This window comes from Notothenia coriiceps, unplaced genomic scaffold (assembly GCF_000735185.1).
Source record: "Notothenia coriiceps isolate Sejong01 unplaced genomic scaffold, NC01 NC01_scaffold00027254, whole genome shotgun sequence".
In the NCBI taxonomy this organism is placed as follows: Eukaryota; Metazoa; Chordata; class Actinopteri; order Perciformes; family Nototheniidae; genus Notothenia; species Notothenia coriiceps.
Genome location: NW_011359955.1, coordinates 1 through 14,745, shown reverse-complemented (window position 1 = coordinate 14,745; position 14,745 = coordinate 1). Strand labels below are relative to the sequence as shown.

Here is a 14,745-nt window from a genome sequence, read left to right as displayed (position 1 = left end):
GTTTGCGTATACTGCTTAGAAAACCAACACGTTCCATGCTCTTTTGAGAAATCTGATTTACAAATTCATCTGTCGATTGAATGTTTCTCATAACTGTCATTATACTGCTTTCAAATCCGTGTCTCAGTGCTACTATATGTTTTCTTTTTTGTAATGTTATTACTGCTAGAATCCACTTCAAGACACTGGGACTTGCGTACCATGCTGCGAATGGATCTGGCCCTTCCTACATCCAGGACATGGTTAAACCGTACACCCCAGCACGTGCACTCCGCTCTGCATCAGCCAAACAGCTCGCTGCACCCGCACTGCGAGGGGGACCCAAGTTCCCATCAGCAAAAACACGTGGGTTTGCTATCCTGGACAGCAGAAAGCTTACACATCTTCCGGCGCAGACTGAAAACTCATCTCTTTCGACTCCACTTCGAGCGATAGAATTGCTAACAAAGCACTTATATACTAATAAAGGACTGGCTTATCTAAAGCCAGTTGAGTAGCACTTGAAATGTTTGGCTCTATGAAACCTGATGTACTTACGATTACTTATGATTCTGTTTTCTTCAAGGTTGTATCTTCCTGGTTGAATGTACTTATTGTAAGTCGCTTTGGATAAAAGCGTCAGCTAAATGCAATGTAATGTAATGTAATGCAATATTATAGTGTTCTTAAAATAGTTCTCTATCTGTGTTTTTAAATGTTCTTTTTACGTTTATGTATGCACCACGACACCAAGTCAAATTCCTCGTACTAGACGATACCAGTCACCTCTGAGGAAACATTGGTATAACTGCCTTTTTTAATTTATATTTGAGTGTTGTATGTCTTTTAATAATGGACCAAGAGTCTCTTTAAATAAAGCTGATGAAGATGATGTTGCAATACTAGAATAGGCCTATACTCAATTTTGAGCATTATAGAGCTACCACCTATCGAAGTATATGTCGCCCCCATGTGGTTGTACTGTGGATTGCAGACAATGGGATCGCAGCTCCATCTACCTGTATGTTGCCTAATAAGTAATGTAAATGCTCAAGTAAAGTACAAGTACCTCAATCTCTATTGCAATATACTACTCTACCAGCCAAAAAAATTCTGTTTCTGACTAATCCAGCAACAAAGCTACTTTATTAAATTGATCATACATACCACAAAACCATCCTATGTTTTACTTATATTAAGACAATGTCTTGTGTTACACATTTTCAGCAATGTTATGTTTAAATATGCAAATTAGGCATAATATGTATTTCATTTTTCTACTCGTCTGAATTTATTTTACAAAAAAGTTGAATCAGACATTTTAGGATTTTATATTATTTAATTGTTTTGACTAGAAGGCATACTTACCATTTACACAAGAATGCTGTGCTGGAATAAAGGAATGTTATTTCGTTATTTAATCAAAGCACTGCAAAAGGCCTAATATTGAGTGAAAGACTGCACACGCATGCACACACTTCCTAACTGTCAATCACACGGTATGGCAACCCCAAGGCTCCAGCCTCCCCCCACCCCTCAGTCTGTCCATCAGTGACACCCAGGTGAGTGAGAAAATTCTCGAGAAGCAAGCCCTGACAGCTTTGGCCCTGAGGTGCTCCGATCATCTGCCAGTCAGCGAGCAGAAGCTCTCTGGCACCTCTTCCTCATACCCCTGCAGCTGCACACTGAGAAAAACCTGCTGTCTGCTTCGATTGCCAAAAAAAAGTTCCCAGACTGACAGTGATGATGCACTGACAGCATGTGTTGCAGTCTGGACCTGCAGGACTAACACATTCTCATCACGAGTCGGCAGTCAGAACATGAGATTCCTCCTCTGTGGTACGCTGTCTACCTCTCCTCATTCCTCCACATCATCTTCAGCAGTAATAACTGTCTACTGTATTAGTATTAATATTGCTTCCACATCATGTACTGATGTTAAAGCAACATTTTGTTTCAGTTTTAAAGATCATTAGCGATGCCCTTATGAAGGTTCAGTCTTGATTTTCACAAGTAACAAGACAATAACCCCAAAACTGTACCACGTTCTATAAGCCAACCTTTATAAATTGTAATAAATGACTTCATTAGTGGTATGAATCAATTACAGATGCTTTATTGATTATTTATAACTTAAATCAATAACAACAAATGCGAGTTTGTTTGTGAATGGTCTCTCTGCCATTATGACAGAGCTCACGCTTTGAGCACCAGGAAAAGCTATCATTATTATTATTAATGTTAATATGCAATGATAAAGGATAATAAACTATGATAATAAATGTTGATATGAAGCCCTTCTTTAATGAATTGTTATTGGGCTATGTTATTTTTAATGTTCCATGTTTTGAATATTACAAAAAACAACATATCTTATGAGGATTTCGAAAAGTAGTACCAATAATATAATAGTGGTTCAGTATTGTGCTGATGAACTCAGGAAAACAAACCAAGCAATATATATATTATAAAATGATGTCCAAAAACATCTATTTAGTTGTAGGGGAGAAGGGGGTAAATGGAGCTTGTGGGTAAGTTGAACCACCCCCTGTAACCAGGCAACGCCTTATAGTTGTAATCAAGTGATCAGAAATTATGCAAGCTCCACCCATTTCTCATTGCCTGTGAAAGAGAGATGCTCATTGTGGTCTGGTAAGTAAACATTTTTACAAAAAAACGTTTTTTGCTTGTCAAAGTACATTTTCTAGATATCAGCTATATCGGCTGTCATGTAAAAAAAAAAAGTATCCAGGTTTAAACACATATATTGTATATGTTGATGTGTTGGCAGCGTATTAAACCATGTGAATCATTAAGCTAAAGATGACTCTGAATTTTAATGCTAGGCTATTTTTTCTAAAATGGTGGCTATGGGGTAAAGTGAACCATGGGCCTTGGGGTAAGTTGAGCCAGTTTTTCAATGGAGAAATTAATGAAAGTAGGCCAAGTTGATAATAAGAGCTCATTGTAGGCTACATTTAAAGTTGAATTTACCCAGTGTTTGATTGGTAAGATGTATGAAATTGTATCACCATTTGTATGATTACTTTTCCTTTTAACATGTTAAAAAAAAATCAATCAATTCAATTGAAAATAATATTTGAAAAACTAAGCTTGTATTTGATTTGTTATTTATTGTTTATAGCTACCTTTAAGCTTTGTTGTATGCCCAGGTTTGAACAGGTATGCCCAGGTTTGACCGTGGTTCAATTCACCCCCTGACCTGGATCAATTTACCCCTACACTGGGGCAAGTTGAGCCAAAATACTTTTTTTTTTAAAGAAGTAATATTTTCACTGCCCTTGATCAAATATTAATTATTATCATTGCCATTGATAGAAGACATCCTGAATTATAGGTGTGTGTTTTCATTTTTACTATGTGTCATTTCTCCTTGCTTAGAGGACAGCATAACTAAAAAATGGCTCAACTTACCCCACTCTCCCATATACCTTCACAAACAGTAGGCCTACGTTGTTGAAGAAAAAGTTGAAGAAACTACAAGTCCCTAAATTATTTGTGTGGCAAGTACATACCCTGCTAACATTTGATTGGACAGACTCAGTAAAGCTCGCTGTGATTGGTCGACAGGGGCCATGTTTGCATTTCCAGCTGTCTAGATTCTGGCTAGCTAACCGGTTAGCTGTCTGAGGTACATTTGCCTCTTTTTTCGGGGTATTACATTAACAAACAGCCCTTCCACCCTCGTTAAAAACGGATTATTTGGAAGTCGCAATGCCGGTTCACTCCCGGGAGAAGAAAGAAAGTAACCACGAAGAAATGGAGGTGGACTTTCACGAGCAAGACGGCAGCAGCACAGACGAGGAGGACACTGTTAGCTCGTCTGTTTCTGAAGATGGAGACAGCTCGGGTAGGAAAATAAGGCCTTAAATATCCACCCACAGATAAGTAGTAGAGAAATATGCTTGTCTGTCAGACATATGTGTTCATAATGACATGTTGCAGCTGCTGACATTTTGACTAACCTACAGTATGGGGTTGGGTGTTGAAAAGAGAAGCAGCCGGTGTTGACAGAGCTGTCTGTGTTTATGCCAACAGAGATGGACGATGAGGACTGTGAGAGGAGGAGGATGGAGTGCCTGGATGAGATGACCACCCTGGAGAAACAGTTCACTGACCTGAAGGAGCAGTGAGTTCCTCCCTCTGTTGTTCCCAACAAAATACAGGCTAGCCTCCACCTACTGCTGTCTGATCTGAGACAACAACAACAATAACAACAACAACAACAACAACAACAACAACAACAACAACAACACACTTCTTAAGGAAGTTGAACTTTTACTAAAGTTCTTGCTCGAAACCTTGAGATGATTGCCATGTTATTACTTGGGATTCTTGGGATGTGGGACCTTTTTCTGAGTGATAGTCATCCATACTCTCTATATAAACTACAATAGAAAATACAGATGTTCAAACATTACTTGGCATCATCCCTTATTACAATCACAAACTATAGTAATACCCTACTGTGTATATTGGAATATATACATTTTTACATATTTATTTTTATTATTTTATTTTATATATTTGTAGTACACATTTTTCTTTTACTTCAATATTTTTTCTTAAATGAAGGTCCTGTTATGAATCCAATTCCCCCCAAACAACACATTTAAGTATTTAGATGTTATTATTTTAAGTCTTTTTGGGTTAGATAAAATCTCTCCAAGCAATTTTGATATTTTTTTAAGTTATTGAATTCTGTTTTGAACATGTTCTAATGTTTTATGTCTTTTATACAGTATACTTATATTTATTGTTGAAGGAGCCTGGGACTGGGCAAACTGAAGAAACACCAGAGAGTTGGGAAATTAGATTCTAATTTGGTCTCTGATTACCTCATGGCCTAGACTTTCTAAAGACCTGTTGAGTTTCATTCAAATTCCTTATTTATTACCAATGATTTAAATATACTTATATGCGCTTTTTGGTTGAGTGAAATGGTAATAACCACAACATTTCCAGTTTATGTTTATGAATCGTTTTTCTTTGCCTCATATTTCTCCCTGTTCAGGCTGTACAAGGAGCGCCTGAGCCAGGTGGACATCAAGCTGCAGGAGGTGATGGCTGGCTGTGCACAAGAGTACCTGGAGCCTCTAGCCAACCTGCAGGAGAACATGCAGATCAGAACCAAAGTGGCTGGTAGGTCAATGTAATATTACCGGCTTTACTGGGATATACTTACATATTTAGATCTGGATTAATGCCTTTGACTGTTCATGTCAGCCACCTATGGTGCCGAGAATGTTAGGATGACTTGTTATGTGTAAATAAACCTTATTGTGGTAACAGCAAAGGATACTGTGTTTAATATATTTTAGGTGTCATACCTCGTCATTTGACCCCTATGGAATTAAACTAAATGTTCGTTTTTTTGCAGTTTAAAGGCTATATAGTCACATATATTGAAACATATTTATATATTCTTTACTGATGGCTGCCTAATAATGATTTCTTGTTTGAATGCTCCTCTCAGGGATCTACAGGGAGCTCTGTTTGGATTCAGTGAAGAACAAGTATGAGTGTGAGATCCAGGCCGCGTGCCAACACTGGGAGGTGAGAGCTCAACTAATGACTTGGGTTTGCTTTTTCGTCAAAACACATTATGCTCAAATAAATGGCTGCCTCTACAATGTGGGATATATATTGTACGTTTTCTCAGTTTGGGTTTTTGCCACAGTACTGAATTAAACCCCAGTCTGCTTTTCTGGGAAAAACGTTTTGATGATAATTTTCTAACGTGTGTGTCTGCCCCACAGAGTGAAAAGCTGCTGCTGTTCGACACTGTGCAGAGCGAACTGGAGGAGAAGATACGAAGACTGGAGGAGGACAGACACAGTATTGACATCACTTCAGGTACAAGTACAGTCACATCCTTCTCAGAGTCCCTATTAATACACACTATTAGGATATACGGTTGGGAAAAGTTAATAGTGTTGCACTGAATAGTTTGGAGCTTCAAGCTTTCAATTGTAACATTTGTATTCAGAATCTACATTTGAATCATTGTGTTATAATACTTGTATAATGAGATTCTTGTAGTGGTGACATAGATGTTTTTCTGACTTCTGGGATCCAAAGATTTCCAATAACTCCGGAATGTTAAGATTGATATCAAAAGGATGGGTGTAATCATTTTTAAAAGTCAAACCAAAATCTTCTTGATTCAAGATTTTTTTTTATGCAACCTGTGCATTTATTGTAGAGATTTGAAAAGGGTAGACAGAGGGGATGACACGCAGCAAATGATCCCAGGCAGGATTTGAACCGGGGTCCTCCGCCCGTGGACCAAGCCCCAGTATATTATAATAATAATAATACATTGAACTTTTATAGCGCTTTTCCTAGTGCTCAAAGACGCTTTACATAACATCAGAAACAGAAACAGTACCAAAAATGAAATACTTACGTTTTTAAAAGGCTCTTTCATTCTGGAATTCATTAGTTGAGGTTTTACTTCTGAGACTTTTAAAACATTTTTAGGGTAAATTCAAAATACATCAATAAAAGCTTTTGATACAAAAATAATGACATTTTGTAAAGCTCAAATCATTTATTTATCAAAATTGGAAACTGTCAACTGACAAGCCTGTTAATGAATTGTATATTTCAAGTTCTAACCTACCTCTGATAAGGGGAACAATCGGTATTGTTAGTGAGGAAGCAGTGAGTCAATGTTGCAATTTCAAGAATATGAAGAATGCCAACATAATGCAACATGTCCACTTGTGATCTAAAAAAAGGGCATTCAAATTGAAAAGGAGTTTCCCACAGAAGCTCTCCTTTCTAATTTTTCCTCTTTCCTTTCCAGAGTTGTGGAATGATGGATTGCACTCGCGGAAAAACAAGAAAAAGGATCCGTTCTGCCCCGTTAAGAAGAAGAAGTCTGTTGTTGTGTCTGATATCCTTTTCCCTTTAGTCCTCTCCTCGTCTTATTGATCCCATCATTCAGCTGCAGAACATTTCCCCATGTTATTAACACCAATGTTTCCTGTCACCTCGCTGCGTGTTCCTCCTTAACCTCTCATTTCCACGGCCTTATATCGTCTACATGCTGCAGGATCTTGATATCCTGGAAGACTGGACTGCGATTAGAAAGGTATTTTGGAAACGAGGACAGTGTTGGGTGAATAACTCTGTGTTGTGATTCGACCTTTTAGTTGTGTCTGTTTCCTTTCCCCCGCAGGCGATGGCATCACTGGGGCCACACAGGGTGAAGGTGGACGGTAAGAGCCTCTCCTCGTCATCTGTTACATTCAATACCTGGCTGAGTGCAGCCATCGACCCACACGCTCACCGGAGACTCAATACTGTCAGATAAAAAGTGCTCACAGTGGAAAGGAGACAAATGCTACCTCCTCGTCTGTCTTTGTCCTTGTTCCACATACTTTTTTATATAATCGTTCTCTATTATTCTCCCCTTTTCCCACCTCATTCTCTCCCTCCAGTCCCTGCAGTGAAGCCGGACAGACATCACCACGTGGCGCGCTTCGAGGAAGGGCGACTTTTCTACGACAACCAGTGGTACTGCAGGGGCCAGGCCATCTGCATCAACAGGAAGGACGAGTACCCAGCGAGGTGTGTGTGGGTTTATGTTAGTCTTTGTAATAACAAAAGCTGATGCTATGATGCTAAATAGTGTGTGTTCTCATCCAATTTCTTATTTCTAAGACATTGGGTCTCATATTGAAAGCAATATAAGACCACATTTCCTCTTATATTGTTATATATCCACGATGTATTCTCATCCTGGGTAATAGAACATTCCTAATAAAGTGTTCAAGAGCAAGAAAACACTTTTTTTTTACAGCCAACAATTTGTTTGTTAAAAGTAAAAGAAAAATAACATAGATACTATATTTCAAAATGTTGATTATTAAATGTTTTGGATTAATTATAATGATTAGTTTTCCTACTACTCTGAGGTGCTTTTTTTTCCTTCTGCCACACCAGTGTTTATGCTCTGAAAAATCGAATTTGTTAAAGTTAATTTCTTTCTTTAATTTAATTCTTCTTGCAGTTCCATCTCTTTAATTCTTGGGCATGTGCCAGAGTATTTGCACACAGTACAACACCTGCCCTTAGTACAGTTTAGTGGGCGTTACCTATGTTAACAATCACCAATCTGCCAGATGCTTCTTATTTATGAACAAGTGGGATTAATCAGTTGGATACCAAAAAGCAAATGTTGATGTTTGAGAATGTTTGCTGCATCTGTATTCAACATCAAATTAAAGAGCATGTTGCTCAATGAGGCCAGATGTGTGACACCGTGGTCACATGGTGGATTCATTCGTAATGGAAATGATTATGGATGGATTCAAACAAAGAGAGACACTGTGGCTTCAGGCTGGAATCATTGTGATTCCACATTCTGCCCTGTGTGTCCGTACACCATGCTCAGTGAACACAGGGTACACCTTCATGATCGTTTAACACTTAAGTGCACAGTGTTATTTTCCCCTATGAATACATGATGTTGATACATGACTGCAGTTACCTTGCCTACCTTGATGTCACGCGGAATGATGTGGTATTGATGTCACGCTAACATTGTCCTATGTTTGTGTCCCACAGTGCCATCATCACCACCATCAACAACGACGAGGTGTGGTTCAAACGACTCGACGGCACCAAGTCAAAGCTGTACATCTCCCAGCTGCAGAAAGGCAAATACACCATCAAGCACTCGTAAAAACACATGCATACAGACAAGAACCATCATCTCGGCTGTTTATATTCATCTCCTTTTAGTATATTTCTACATTCTTGCCATATGTACAGTCACACATCAAACCACGTGTATTCAAAGAAAGATCAGTCTATGGAGACTCTAACTTCTCTGTAAATATGTATGTATGTGGATATTATCAACAAGGTCACAAAGTGTCATTTTCTCTGGAACGGAGATCAATGCAAAGTGCTGCTAAAACAAACAAACCATGAAGGCCAAGGAATCGGAGCGGTAGAGAACTTTGATTGCGGAATGTGCCTTTCTGAGCAGACGATGCCTGTCCCGAACTATCAATATGCAGTGAAGCCTTACGCTGTACTGTGTAAGCACCGAGAGAACTGAAGTGGGTCAATGTCCGAGAGACCCCCCCTTAACCGATCCAGGTAAGGATGCCGTCAGAGGTGTGTTTGATTTGCCTCTCCGGACGCGCCGTATAGACTTGAATGTCTCTATAGAGCCGAATTAATCCGTATCGGGATCTCAGTTTGAGAACATTTCGTAAAAAAGAGTTGCACAAGTGTTAATATTGTGATGGATAATGATCAATCAATTTTGAGTAAATGATTTTATTGTGAACATAAGGAGAATTCTTCAAGGACCCCACGCGGGTATTGATGATACTTTGGGGGGCTGCTGTACTAAATTACCTTTTTAGGAGTTTTTAGTGTCATTTTCTGAGAATTATAATGTTTGAAGTTCAAACCAAGGCCAATTCAATGCACTAAAACAACTTTAAAGATAAACATATGTATTTTTAAAATATAGTAATGTAAGGTGCCCTGTATATAGAGATGAATGTCTGTCTCGTCTTTCCGTCACTCTGATACTTCCCTCCGTCTCTTATCATGTTGTCATGCTTCTCATAGTGCCTACAGTTGATCAAACATTAGAGGCAGGGACAAGGATTAAAGGGATAGTTTTTCAAGTAGGTTTGTATAATGTACTACTCGTCCATAGTCAGTGTTTTTCTAGCAGTAGATGACAGTTAGCATGCCAAAGGTTTCGAGAAACCAACAGAGGTACTTGCATGGAAGCTAAGCTATGTATTGCTGTGGACAGTGGCAGCATCAAAATGTGTTTTAACCACCTGAAATAATCCCAAGTAGTGTGTATGTATGTATATATATATATATTCGCTTAAGGAAAGATGCTGAAAATATTGTATATATATATATATATACTATACAATATTTTCAGCATCTTTCCTTAAGCGAATCCGAACTCTATAGCCTATAAACCGCTAAGGTCATACAATGTCACAAACAAACTAGCCATTGTAGCAGCAGCTTCCGTGTTTTGCGTGGTTAAATAACAGTTTTTATTAATGGACTGTGGAGGCTTTGAAGAAGACCAACCAGTGGCTTTCACTTTTCATCAAAATGGCTGTGATTGCAAGGTAAGGTAGACATATTCTAAAAATACACTTATGAACATTGATATTGATTGTTTTAGGTGGGCCTTTATTTTAAGTGGCTACAATACATGTTCCCTGTCTACTGCAGTACAATATTTAGCTTCTGTGCCAGTGTACCTGTCTTGGTGGGCATATTCCGATTGCCATCTGCAGTAGGTAATACACTTGTACTTATAAAAGTACCTCATACCACTTTAACAATCCGAACTATCCCTTCAAGTTGCTGTACACCACCAGTTTGAACTGACTCCTAGTCTGTGGTGGTGGTGGGCTCATATTCGCCTCACATTTATAATTCATATTGCCATTTTTCAGGGTATTTTTATCTTTATTCTACTTTGTAACTGGACTTAACCCAACTAGAAGGATGGGTGAAGTCCTGCAGTGTAAGTGTTTCATTGGAAAGATCCAAAGTATCTCCCATTCTCTGTCTTTTCTTCTGGTTTGTGTTACTCCCCTATCAAATGGCGCTTCTTTTTACCTATATCCCATTATCTTTCTAGCTGACAGTAAAACTTGATTCTTAACATTGATGTATTTACAGAACAATGGGATATCAAGGCTAAGGGATTTTATTTGTGTAAAATCCGTCCAATCGTATGTGTAGATTTAGTTAGATTCAATCAATGGAATCTTTCTCTATGTTGTACGGTGCTTTATATTTTTCAGCAATGCATTGCAAGTATTACCTGCCAACAGTGTTGTGAAGAGAGGTGCTCGGAACATTATATCATGAACAGGAACTAAGTGTCTGTAAAGCCTGGCAAGGCATCAACTCAGTATAACTTTTGATAGGTTGTTTCTGCTTGTTTTTACCTTTTTTATGTGTTATTGTTCCTTTTACCATTTCAGATAAACAGAAACAAATGTGACTTTGTGCCAACGCATGTACAGCTGATTAAAGATTTTTGTTTGTATCATTTATAGAGTCAACCATGCACATAAACTTTTCAATAATATCCAGAAAAAAGAACATTTGTATTTCCATTTTACTTTTAAAATACTTTCTGCCAGCATTTTTAGCAAAAAAGAAAAAGTGTGCATTTAGGTGATTGCAGTATCAACATGCAGCGTCATGCTAATTTACCTTACTTGGACGTGAGAGCTTTCGATAAAAAATATCCCAGCTTTGCATATAACTTAGATATTCTTTTGGATGTGGCCAATCATGCAAAGAGAAGCCCAGATACAATCTTATATAATACCCCGGTGTACAAAGGAAGAAAGTCCCTGACTATGCTCAACCCAAAGTCAACCCTGAGGTCTGCTGAATCCTGGCTACACTCCCCAACCAAAATAAAGTAGCTTATTTAGGAGAAAAATGCTGAGCTAGTCCTATTTGATAAGGGCTCTTTGGTCTGCTTTGCTGTTCAACCTCTCAGTCACTTATTTCTGCCAAAGGGACACTCACTAGATTAACTCTACGCACAGGTATTGATTCAGGATCTACGCTGATGTACAATTTTTTGCCCCCCTTGACTGTCCCTCTGCCTGGCCTCTGCAACACCTCCTGCAGAACCGCTTCAACCTTTGATCGATCTATTGGCAATATTGATCAGAATCGGTAGGGTGGCCACAAATTCAAAGGAATCAATTGAAAGGCTAATTAGTTAAATTGTGCCTTTTTAGGTAGAGCTTTTTAACCAAAACTGGTGTTGTAAATACATTTTATTTTTGTGGAATTTACCCTTTGGTGACACTAGCCCAATACCATGAAGTTATGAAAGAGAATATATGTCAATTTCCACATTTCACAAAAGCCCTCCTTGCATTTCTTTGTTGCATGCCATACTCCTGACCAGAAGGTGTCAGTAGTGCTCTACATTGGAGAGGAATCCGCCTCTGGACTCCATCGGAGGAGGGAGGTGGTTTGTGAATCTGGGGCACCCTGCTGCTGAAGTCCTCCAGCTGATGAGAGAGCGAGAGAGAAAAGAGGAGGGATGAAGGCACAGTTTGATCACAGCTCGCTTGCCACGTCTGCTACCGCAACAGAGAGAGGGAGAGCAGGAAAAGAGGAAAATCCCCATCACCGCGTCAAAGGCAGCAGCAGCTAGCAACAGGGCTGTCTGTCTCTGTACACAGCATACAGCATCTAGAGCTTTCCTTGAATCAGCTTCACACAGTCCTGTCAACGTGTACACGATGCATGGCTCCTTGAGGTCCAAAATGGACTACCCTGTCACTAAGATGCATGTACACACGTATAACCGCAAAGGAAAGGGTGTCCTTGTTGGTTTTACATCTAATGATGTTGGTTGAATCTGGATACTAGGTTCTGGCCATCTTCTGCCGAATCTATACTTAATGAGTAACCAGAATTGGATGGTCATTGGGACGTGTTTACTGCAACACTGGGGCTAATTAGACCGTGAAAGTGTCACACTGTGCTAAATTACTTATATCCCGGGCCCTCTGCTGTGCGATGTATGTGCATCTCTATGTGTTTTCAAGAGAGTTAGACTGTGTATCTGGGACTCTTTGTGGATGCATGCATGTGCTGTGTGCCGGGCCCTGTGCGTGGGTGTGTACCTTTGATGCTGATTATGTAAGAGAATGTTAAATGCATACATCCATAAGTTAACATCAAAGGGATGAGGCAAGCTGCTCGTCATCGGGAGTACGAGGAGAGGCGAGAGCGAGGTGGATTCAAGTTGATGCTGCTGCAGCCTGCAACCTGGGTTCTGAATGAGCCTGGCGTCACATGGTGAACCAGGGGCCTATGATTCATTAGCACTGAGGGTTTAGCCGATTATTCATCCTATACTGTTTACATGCAGTCTATTGTATCAGTTACATTTTATTAACCTTTTTAATACCTGAAGACTAATTTTGAAACAAGAATATCTTTTGGAAATGTCCCCTGATAGGCTTACATTCATTTGTCAAGGCACCAGTGCTTTGCTGCATTTCAAAAGCCACCTTAACCTAAGCATCCACCATAGCCTCTAAATCAAGTTTGCCGTAAGGGTTGAGTTTCGTCCAGTCACTTTTTACTCCTTGAAGTATTTTTGTGGGGGGTGACTAGGTCATAGCCTGGAGGCCAAATATACTGTACGTACTCCACATTTACATAATATCTATTCCACGTGAGCTGGCTGACTGAAAGGGTTGGAGTGTAGCAAGTAAGACAAAGCTGTGGGTAGACATCCACACTAAATCAATTTCCCAGTAAAAATGTTAAGTGATTCACTCTTGGGAAATTCAATCATAAATAAAGAAACTTTTTCTCCCACAGGGTGACAAATGTCTGGTGAACAAAAATGTCAAATTCAAGTTGGAATCAATAATGCAAGCACTTAGTAAAGGACAACATTTACAATGTTTTGTATAGAAGGTGTATTCGTCCACTTCAGATGGCACTCATGATTGAGAGTGAGCAGGAGAAAAAAATACATCTGGACTGTATGTATCTGTTGTTTTCAGGACTTCTGGGCTCCTGTGCATGACCCACCAGCCCTATTCCTGGTTAGACTGTTTCCCAGCAAGTCTGTAAAGTTTGACAACCTTTGCCCTCCTCTCGAGTTTCCTGGACTTCACAGCTGAACAACAAAACTATCCACTTGATAGTGTTTTGCTACTGTTTGCCACTTGGTTCTGGAGTCCAAAGACTTACTTCTGCAAGAACAACCAAGAAATAGAAGATGTAACAGCAGCCAACAATATCTTCTTTGAAATGAAGTCAGGAATTGCAGCAAACAACAAGTTTTGGCATATCCAAATACAAAGCCTTTGTTTCAGCAACAGATCCCTTTCAAAAACTGATTCTTAAATTCTGCACAGTGGCTTAGATCAGTGGTTCCCAACCAGGGGGGCGCGCCCCCCTTGGGGAGGCGCCAAAGATTGCACGGGGGGCGCCAGGCCTCAGATGATTTGAGGCCAAATATCATATTTAGACTTTTTTTAATTTTGTTCACATATAATTTCAAAGCAATACATGATTGTCACCAAAAGCCTTGTCTCTATATTACAATAAAATATAAAAAATAATTGATTAATTAATTTTAAGAAAAATTCAAGTTAGTAGCTAATAAAGGCATAAAAAGACAGAAATGTATAATTCTTTCTTTAATAGAAATGTTTCTTCTGCCCGTAAAGTGTCCAAACCAGGCTTTTCTGGATAAGCGCATTTTTAAAACATTGTCCATGCCGGTTTCAGTTGGATTATTTGTCACAGTTGCTCCGATCAGATCGGACTCCTCCATTTTGTAGATTATGTACGACTTTTGAATCCACATAGACACATCGGCAAAATCCGGCTTACTTTGAGCATGTGTTTTAAACCGTTTAATCCCTTTGTGAATTGTTTCCACTTCCGCGCCGTCCTTTAATTTCTTCATACAGCGGGAATCCAAATGAATTAATCCTGAGTCCAATAACCATCAAAGTCACTCCAATAGTGCTCCTTAATTACGCTTTCATCCTCCTTTAACAAAGTACTTCACATTCATTACATTACATTACATTGCATTTAGCTGACGCTTTTATCCAAAGCGACTTACAATAAGTGCGTTCGACCAATAAAATACAAACTTGAAGAAAACAGAATCATATAAGTACATCAGGTTTCATAGAGCTAAAACATTTCAAGTGCTACTCA

At 39.1% G+C, this 14,745-nt stretch overlaps 1 protein-coding gene across 2 annotated transcripts; it reads left to right on the top strand.

Moving 5' to 3' along the window:
• The first annotated feature begins 3,406 nt into the window (after positions 1 to 3,406).
• On the top strand, positions 3,407 to 11,070 carry LOC104957524 (BRMS1 like transcriptional repressor). 2 transcript variants are annotated; one of them, XM_010785168.1, is made up of 10 exons: positions 3,407 to 3,850; positions 4,039 to 4,129; positions 5,015 to 5,142; positions 5,477 to 5,556; positions 5,760 to 5,856; positions 6,812 to 6,901; positions 7,035 to 7,099; positions 7,193 to 7,226; positions 7,449 to 7,578; positions 8,578 to 11,070. In XM_010785168.1, the coding sequence occupies exons 1-10, from the start codon at positions 3,715 to 3,717 to the stop codon at positions 8,693 to 8,695; spliced, it is 969 nt and encodes a 322-aa protein (XP_010783470.1). In that variant the 5' UTR covers positions 3,407 to 3,714; the 3' UTR covers positions 8,696 to 11,070. The 2 variants fall into 2 exon arrangements, with proteins under 2 accessions (XP_010783470.1, XP_010783469.1); XM_010785167.1 differs by having other exon boundaries at positions 7,187 to 7,226.
• Positions 11,071 to 14,745: the final 3,675 nt, after the last annotated feature.